This window comes from Centroberyx gerrardi, chromosome 10 (genome assembly GCF_048128805.1).
Source record: "Centroberyx gerrardi isolate f3 chromosome 10, fCenGer3.hap1.cur.20231027, whole genome shotgun sequence".
In the NCBI taxonomy this organism is placed as follows: Eukaryota; Metazoa; Chordata; class Actinopteri; order Beryciformes; family Berycidae; genus Centroberyx; species Centroberyx gerrardi.
The window spans coordinates 25,624,957-25,634,863 of NC_136006.1; the positions used below are offsets into that span (position 1 = coordinate 25,624,957).

Sequence of the window (9,907 nt, forward strand, 5' to 3'; positions counted from 1 at the left end):
TACTACCGCTACTTTCTCCATCTTCATTCTGCTTGTCACCTATCCCACCGCTTCTTTCTTGCAGCTGCCAGAAAAAGTGGTTTACATTGTCAGTCAAATCTAAAAAATTGAACTCTGCCAAACCTTTCCAAACCTTTTCAGTTGCCATTTCATTTAAAGGAATAAGTCACCCCAAAATGAAAATTCAAATCATCCACTCACCCCCATGTCAGTCGAAACTCCATTGAAGTTCGTAGGACCACCAAACACACAGCGAGTTAGCCCCTCTAGTTACATCTCAGCCTTCTCCCAAACTATTGAAGTTAATGGGGCCGTCTTTTTACAGCTCCAAAAACGCTCCAAAAAGCATAAAATGTCCATCAAATTTCTCCAAACAGCTCCAACACCATAATCCAAGTGCTTTATTGCCAAACGTGGGTCCAAAAGTCTAATATTTACCTCATTATCTCCTATATTTTCCACACTGACAATGCTCTGGTTGCACTGCACCATACAGCTTTCTGGCTACTTTAGGCTGACCACAGCATTATCAGTGAGGAAAATATAGGAGATAATGAGGAAAATATTGCACTTTTGGACCCACAGGGCAGTCATTTGGCTACAAAACACTTGGATTATGCTGCACAAGCTGTTGGGAGAAATTTGATGGACATTTCATGCTTGTTTTGGAGCTGTAAAAAGATGGCCCCGTTAACTTCAGTGGTTTGGGAGAAGGCTGTGATGAAACTACAAGGGCTGACATACTGTGTGTTTGGCGGTCCTATAAAGTTCAGTGGAGTTTCCACTGATATGGGGTTGAGTATATAATGACTGATTTTAATTTTTCACACAGGATCACTGCTGCATTACAATTATTTTTTGCCAACGTTTTAGTCATAAGACCTTCGTAAGGCCGAATACAACGTTACTTTTTTGCAGACTTGGAGGCTCTGCATGGGACACAGTGAAGGCAGCTAGAGGTGGAAGTCAGAGATCATCCAATTCTGCCTGAGTTGCGTATAACAAGCAGACATTTTCAATCAGCGCTTCAAGTTTTCTGACAGCCCAGAGGAAGAGAGATTGTGATACAAGATGAAGATTTTGATCTAAGGACGTCAAGGTTTGTTGTCAGCACATCTATATTTTATGATGCCGATACCTTTGGCACTCGCTGCTTTTTCCGATGTTCTGTTTTTCAGCTGGACAAGACACTGCTGTGGGACTGGCGGCACTTACTGCCAGAACAAAATGGAATTACTCCTTATAAGTATAGCTGACTGCCCGAAAATACAGACTAAGGTACATTCACTCCTTGTTTCTCTGGTGCCTGAGAGGCAGCCGAGGGTGAGACGGAGACAAGCACATCAACTTTATGGAGTCACAAAGTTTTTTTCAACTGAACTTAGCTTTTTCATGCTCTCCTGGAGCTGGAAAACATGGACTTGTGATTCTTTTGGGCTTGGATTCTGAACTTTGTTGATGACCAGTCTAAATGGTGGCCTTGCCATCTTAACAATTCATCATTTATACAGATAATATGAAGGACCACCATTCAAACCTAGTCAAAATCTTTTGTTGTGGTCTTGGGCAGACTGCCAACCTAAATGTTTTCCTTTGAGTAACACTGAAAGAGTCAGTTATATATTTCTACGGCCCTACAGTGATGAAGACAGATAATTGACAGAAGGAAGAAGAATAAGATTGAACGGGAGAGGGGAAGCCTCCTCGGAGACCTTGGCTCATTATCTATCTCCAAGTTATTTCCCATCTGGACCGAGGGGTCTGGAGAAAAACAATGATTAGAATTTTAAACAGATCACTGCTACCCATTCTGACCTGTTAACATCAATATAATTGATTTCATTGATTCAGCCATGGCTATGCATTTTGAATAAGACACAGAGGACAGTTGGACAGAACGCAATAACTGGGAGCAGAGTCGCCCTCCTTACCCCGTTCATAGGATATGTCTTCCATCCCAGCTCTCCAAGCACAGACGTGGTATCCAGCAGCACAACTGAAATGGGAAAAAGAGGAGAGGGAAAATACAACCATTAGCAATCTGTCAACACACAAAAAGCCCTATTTTCACTCTGGAAATTGAAATATCAGTCATAAACGTGTTCATTTAGACTTTTTTTATACATTAACAGAAATGAGTTTCTTGGATGAATATTTATGAGCATGGCATATACAGTGGGAGCGGCATTTTTTGCCACTCGCGACACAATTTGGGCACTGATGGATTGCAGTCAGATTGCTGTCAACAGTCCATTTCCTCCCCTGCCATCCTTCTCTCCCATCCACGGCTTTATTTCAATCTCACTCACAACAATATGCTCTTCTTCCCATGACTTTGACTGCCCATGAGACGGGATCAGAGATAGATCTGTTTTAGACCCGTCCTATTTCATGAAAATATGTGGTTCATTACGCTCAGTAGGCTAAATAATAATAATAATAAAAAAGATCTATGTGCAATCCTTCTGCATGTGCAAATACTGTATAGTGTTTATGTAAATTCTGTGTTTGGTGCTGTATTTTCCTGTACTTTAACATACACTGTAACAAACATATCAATGTCACTTGACTCTCACCTTCCAGGTAGACTTACAAAACATATAAAATTTTACCCTAAAATATATTGCCATCCTTGACAATCTTTCTTTCTTGCTCTCAAGGACAGTAGATTTAATAATTCAGGAGGAGAGTGTCTCTGCCAGCGACAAATGATTTACAGTGAAAAGGGGAAGATATGGGTTCCTGAATGTGCCTTCAGTGTGATGCCAGCATAACACCACTAAGTCTGAAAAAAAGAAGAAGCTGGATTTACATAGACTTGTCATAACATTAGGGAATACACACTAGACACAGATCCTGTTGCATTTCCAAAAGCCATAAATATTACATGGAACCTATCCGGTCACCTTGTCAAATGTGCCAAATGCACTGTATGTATGACAACACAGTTACATCCTAATTACAAGACAGTGAATCCGCTGTATTAGGATAGAGATGTTAAGAAAGCAATCAGTATTCTATGAAGAAGCCAGTGATAGCTTGTAAAAAACGACAACAACAAAAAAACAACTCCAGGCCCAGGGGCCTTGTTTAAAACCTATCATTTTCTCTCACAGCCTATGAGTCATCATTCCCGAATCTGATCATAAATAGCCAAAAATTTAGTTGTTAGACTTTTCCTTGAGCAGCCATCTGCCCATCAAAAAATGTTAAGCCCTGGGTCATATGTGCCTAATTCTGACAGCGATTTCAAACAAATAATAGTCTTTTTCCACTTGGACAATGAGTGAGTTTTGAGTGCCAGTCAGTCACTAATGTCCACTTAGAGTATTGTAAGTGGTCCCTGGGGGGCTCATTACGCCAACACAAATCTCTATTAGTGACAATATTTCCTGAATAAATCTCCATTAACATCATTCCTCTGGGATAGCTAGTTATTACAATTGAATGTAGATCAAAGTAGGTAATTTCTATGCTGTGATATAATCCAACTGGGAAGGAAAACGCAAGGTAAAAGAGAAGAGCTGATATTTATATCTGTGTGAACGTACACTGACAAGATCAAGGCAAGCAAGAAAGAAAAGGACATTTTCGAATCTGTCTGTTTCCCAGTTATGAGCCAGCGCACCTCTGATGGAGCCTGGCTGACAGGGATTGTCCAAGCCTCTGCTCACTGAGGTTTTTGTGTGTGTGTCTGTCATACACTACTAAACGCTCTTTTCACTTCCTCTCATCTCCCAGCGAGCTGGTAGGACACACTGCAGTGACACACAATGTAACACCTGTTTAGGATCAAGCCAAAGGGGTGTATCACAACATCCGAGAGTGATACAGCATAAGAAAAGCACCCAAGATACGGGACGCTAGTTTTGTCGGAGACGAGCAGCACAATACAGCCAAAAAGATACAAGTACAAATAGGTAGCAAGAAGCCTTGCTATTCACAGCGCCTGTGAGGCTGAATGCAATAACAGGCAAATGTACACAAAAATGAAAGAAGAAAAGGCAAAGACGTCTTCCTCTTTTTCTATGAGTATGTGTCCCTGTGTCTCTGTATCGGTGAGGTGCTTTGTAGCAAACTGATAATGTAATAACTTGTCAAAATATAATTTAATGTACTTCTAAATGAAACTGTAATAAAATCTGTCAATTCATGTAATGAATTGACAGACAATGTAATAATATCTTCAGTCTCATATTGCGATAAGTAAACATCATCATGTATTACACTATCAGTAAAAACATAGGTAACAGTCTATGATTGCCATATCTGTAATGACTTATAAGGGCAGTCATAAGGCATTATAATGCACTCATACTGCCTTAGGACCATGCTCATAAGAACACATGCTGCTTGTTGATGCATTATGGCAGCATTCATAAGATATTATATAACTTATGAATGAATTATAAGTAGGTCTACTTTATAAGCGTCTTGTCATTGTTTATGACAGATGTAACAGAGGTTGCCACATTCAGAATAAAGTTTGTCTGACACTCCGATAGATAGCTAGACATAAACATTCATAAGATGCTTGTACTTGAAATACATGGTCATAAGACATTATGAGTGAATCATAATTCCTCATGAGTTGCTTTATAGGGCACTACAGATATGTCATTCAATATTTTACCAAAAATTATTACAGTATCAGGTTTCATTACGTTTTCAACCCATTTAGAGGGACATTTTATTACATTCTGACAAGGTATTAACGTTACATTCTCCGGCAGCTATTACATTGTCAGTTGCTGCATGCTTTTTTTTTTAGCGAATTCATATTACAGTAGACTGGCTCCGTAGTCCACCCAGTAAGAGGAGCTGTACTGAAGCAGTGGTTCTCAAAGTGGGGTCCGGGGACTCCCAGGGGTTCATGAAGGTGTTCCATGAGTCCCCAGCAAAATAAGGACTTGTTTAATTTCACTACAAGTTAAACCTGCAATAGGCTAACCGATATCAGACCATGTAACCAATCCTGAAACTAATGTGTGCTATGTGGAGATTTCATTGAGACATAATGATATAAACCAATATCGACACAGCAGGAGCTGTGTTGCCGTTTTCACCTCTTTTCTAAAGCTTGTTGTCACATTCTGGTCCGGAACGAAGCTCCTCCCGCTCCATTCAGTAGCTTTCCACGTTGTTTAAAACTAGCTTGATGCCAAGGTAGTTTTAAACAACTTGAGGCGGCCCTCACCCCCTGCCATTCCTGTTTTGCATAATGGCGGATTTGATGAGGCGAGGGAGTAAACATAGTAACCTAGTAAAGTTGCTACCTACCTCTTCACTTGTCATTGTGGGAAAGCCTGGCAAAGCGAGACTGGTAATAGTTGAGAATTGTCTTATTACGGTTAGCTTAGCTATTAGCATGTATGCACGGTGCTTTGCAATGTTTGTCCTTACTGACTTCCGTAGTGCAGTGGGCAAGTGGCTTTCTGTGACTTTATTTACACATTTGTTGCAGTTTCTGTCACCCTCTAGTGGTCAGAAAGTTTCGCTTAATGCAGCTTCCCAAATGATCCCAATTAGAGAATGCAAGCATTACTATTTTAATCATATATTTAACTCTCACCACTATCATCTCCCCATGTAAAGCAGAGACATTTCCACAATTTAATATTAAATCAACAACAAAAATCCTCCCATAAGGGGGGCCCCTGGACTAAATCTTATCAAATGGGGGTCTGTGGTCTCATGTGTGTCTGATTGGTTGGTCCTTTATCTGGTCCTTGACATGACAAAGTATGAGAATCCCTGTACTATCCTAGTTAGAGTCACTACTCAGCATGATACCGCGACTAACTGGTTGAAGCTGCCTGTGAATGTATGCATCAGTCTTCATTAATTTCATGCATATTTTGTTTAAACAATTTCATTTCTGCTCTCGCTTCTCCCCCATCCTGAGAATCAATTGACGTATGGCGCAAGGAGAGGCGAAAGCAATGAGCTGCTGTGCTCATGTTAATGGAATGGGAACTCCTAGTGTGCCAGAGACTGTATGCTAAAGCTTGGACTAAATGGCTATGTTAGCTACCTGAAAACTGAATGACCAGTGAGGATTTAAAGGAAAGGGGGAAAAAACACTGTTTATTCACTGTATATGTCATCTGTATAAATCCATATACATGACTGACAGCTGGGAGTGAGGGAACCCACAAGATTACAGTTGGGAATAGCAGATTCCCAGAGCACAGAGGGAGTGAACGAAGAGAAGGGATGATGGAGCGAGAGGAAGGGAGAAATTAAGAGAAGAAACAATGAGAAAGAGAGGAAAATCACATATTTGACAACTTAGTTGTAACTATGGCTTGACCAGTATGGGTTTTTGAGGGCTGATACCGATAGTCTACCAGTGGCTGATGTTTTGTGCTGATATTCAGTATCTTTAAATTTGACCATTTTTCATGCAAAGCTTTCCAAGTATTCAGTGTTTCCCCCAGAACTTTATTTTTGTCAGGGTGTAAAAGCCTCTGAAACAGCATCTAGACCATCATGAGACACTAAAACTCTCCATTGAAAGCCATACTAATGAAATTAGTCCAGATTAAATAAAGACTTACTTTACAGTCAGTGAATGTCAATGAATTAATAAAATGTGCAAAGAAAATAAAATTTCATTTTCCAGATCAGGGAGGAACCTCCATCATATCAGAGATGGACAATATCTGATTTTGAAAAAGAGGCCAGTAATGTTCCACGGTGTTATTTTTATTTTCTCTCCATCTTTGTTGCCAAGCGCTCACTGCTGTGGTGTTTCTGCACTTCACCTGTCAATCAAACAGTGTGTCCAGTACTGTGACGTCTTGTTCCTTGGATTTTTTGGATTTTCTGTTGATGCAGTTTGAGTTTCTCTTTTCTTTGTCTGTTCAGCCATGGTGGCTATCACTGCTCATGCTAACTACCCAGTTCTTCTTCTATTTATTCCCAATAAACCGCTGTTGCTGGAAACATAAAACGCATCACCTGGAAAGAGCTACCAGACACCGGGTATTTAGCACAGCAAATGTAAAGGTTTTCATGAACTGGATACAGGTTGAATCACTACTGTGTTGTATCAATCGTAGATAGAAAATAGAAAAACTGTGGATTATTACTTGAACTATTGACCCTTCTATCACAGATAACAAACCATGGCGGGGGCAGCTCTCGTTTTGATCCTCCTCCCGTCTGTCTCTCTCTCCTTCCATCCAACTCCTCTCCCCTCCTCTCTCCTCTTTTATTTGATATCTTCTGTTTGCTGGCTGGTCCTGGGTCAGCTCCAGTGTCCCTGTGTGTCTTTCCCTGTCAATCGGTGCCAGGTCTGTGCCACATCAGTGCCGGTGCCAGGACGGGCGACTGGCTGGCAGTGCCGATGGTGTTAATGGACACCATTAGGCTACAGTGGGCTGGTCAGCGGCACAGTCCCTGGAGGAAGGCCTAATTACTGAGCCTTGGCACTGCCGCTCAAACACAGTAGCGAGCCGTTTCACACTTCGCTTTGCCCTAAATAAAGAAGCCATGGCCCATGTACATGAAGAGGCAGAGTGCGAGACCCTCCAGCAGAGAGAGAGAGAGAGAGAGAGAGAGATTAAGACAGGAGAATACCGCCGCTCTGAAAACCTTGTATCTCCAAACTGTCATCTTTTCAGCAGCTGAAAAACAGCCTTATTCTTATAGCTTGACCACCAGGCATTTCACTTTATCCTGAGGGGTTCTGAAAAGGTCTCATTAGCCCAAAGGTTGCAGAGGTTTCCCCATTAAAAACAATGCAATCCCTCAATTAAGTTAAAACATGAAAATCAACAGAACTGGAGTTACAAGGTTTCCACATGACAACAGCAATGTGTGTGTGTGTGTGTGTGTGTCTGCATGTACGTGCATATGTGCATGTGTGTGCAATTGTGCCTGTGTGCGTGTGTGCATGTGTGTGTGTGTGTGTGTATGTATGTGTGTGTGTGTGTGTGTGTGTGTGTGTGTGTGTGTCTGCTGGTTTGGGTTTATGCATACTGAATAGCCTGCCTGCCAGTGTACAGTGCATGTGCCTGAGTGTACATATCCATCCATCCTCTCTCTTTCTCTCTCTCTCTCTCTCTCTCTCTCTCTCTCCCTCTCGCTCCTTCCATCCCTCCATAGAGTTAGCTCTCAGTAGGGAACCCATAGAACCCGCCTGGTGCGGAGGGTCCTCAGGGACCTCCACTGGGAGATATAAATAGAACATGAGCTGGCCGACTCATAAATATATGGAGCTCCGGTAGAATGATGACATCTCCTGTCCAGCCTACAGGCCTCGCAGGCCACACAAACACCCCAAAAATAACCACAGACCTAACAACAGACCCAGAGACAGCCTAACCCGGTGCTGCTTCATGCAAATTAGGGGAAGAAGCAGTTCAGGTGTGTGTCTAAAGGTGCTGCCTAGAACATATGGGTTCTTGAAGAGTTCTTTAGTTAGAATAATGGTTCTAGATAGAACTGTAGTGACTCAAAAAACCCTTTGATTTGTTAAAATATAAAAACGGGTAAATCAGAATAAAGAACCCAGTGTTATGTGGATTCTTAAGAGTTCTTTACAGCACCATAAAGGTTCTATGTTGAAACATTTCAGCCTGGCGCTATAGAGAACATTTCTTTCTCAAAAAGGGGTTCTGCTGCGGTAAAAGACTAACGAACCATTTCCTGGTCCTATATAGAACCCCCCCCCCCCCCTTTTTTTTTTTTAAGAGTGTGGCATTTCAAAGAGCAGAGCGAGGCCCGACGTTCAAACAACAACAAAACCTTTTTATTTGCGAGTGAAATAAAATTTATGCAAGCCTCACTCCCCAGACACCGATAGAGGTAAATAGCAACTCTCGTAAAAAAGGACAAACAATAGCGTTTGAGAAATGAACAGAGACTTGAGAAAATTGATTTGAGTGGGCGACGAGGGAGGGGGGGAGGGGGGAAGGGGGGGGGGGGGGGACCTGCACATTGTCATTTAGCGGTGTAAACAAAGCGCCGGGCTGTCGACAGATGAGGGGACGATATGCTGTGAAATTGAAGACTATCCATAGCCGAGGCAATCTGACAGGCATGACAGGATCCTCAACACATCTCCACACTCCTCCAAGATCAAACCGCACATTCAACATCATAATAAATGGCAGCAAAGCAAATCTTTGAATGTGGCTGATTAGATCTGATATGGACTGTAAGTGTTGTGGAATGAGAGATTAGTGTGGGGAATTTACGGCGATAATTTAAGAGGCACGCGTGGCTGGAGAAAAGTAGGAATTTACATTGCGACTCTATACGCTATACTTACTTGCTCATATCACTCAGGTCACTATGGTTCAAGAATTCATGAGCATGAGGTAGCTGATTTGCATAAATGAGTTTATTGCAAAAGAAATACAGATTTTATGACTGGGTAAGTTGGGTATTCTTAAGTTGATTCTGCTGAAAAGTACCATTCATAGAGATGTTTTGAATTATTTGATAATTTACTCCATGTAGAAAGTGAGGAGTAATCTCCATTCCGTCATCTACCATCATTAGTCTACACACTAAATTAACCTGAATTCAACCCCCCACTACTCTGACAGGAGTTGGTTTCCCCCGAGAGCAAAGCGTGAAGTTTGTTCCGAGGCTAAGCAACAAGGGATCAGCTTCACTACACGACCATCTTTGTCCACTTACAACTTGAACAATCATAATCTTATTAGCCGGATGCTTTCGAGGACGCCCGGCCCTGATCGCATTAAGATGTCTCCACGTCTGGAGTCATCCGGGTCGCTCTAACTAGGGGATCTCTGTGGAAATATTTCTCAAGCGGACCTTTAAGTTTCATGTAGTTGCGTTTTTACATTTCAAAAGGAGCGGAGTGTTTTGCTCTCCCCTGTGTCCCACTTCAAGGCCAAACAGTACAAAATGAGATCAAATTTTATATTCT

General features: G+C 41.8%; 1 protein-coding gene across 2 annotated transcripts in view; it reads right to left on the minus strand.

Annotated features, from left to right (window-relative positions):
- Positions 1 to 7,580, minus strand: part of LOC139918003 (ephrin type-A receptor 6-like) — a 172,629-nt gene extending 165,049 nt beyond the window's left edge. The window contains exons 1-2 of one of the 2 annotated variants that reach the window (XM_078285969.1): positions 7,511 to 7,580; positions 1,932 to 1,996 (exon numbers count right to left, since the gene is read on the minus strand). In XM_078285969.1, the coding sequence (XP_078142095.1) occupies positions 1,932 to 1,940 (9 nt within the window). In that variant the 5' untranslated portion in view covers positions 1,941 to 1,996; positions 7,511 to 7,580. Of the gene's footprint in view, positions 1 to 1,931; positions 1,997 to 6,933; positions 6,965 to 7,510 lie in introns of those variants that run through there. The other variant, XM_071907256.2, reaches the window with a different exon arrangement.
- Between the last annotated feature and the right edge of the window lie 2,327 nt (positions 7,581 to 9,907).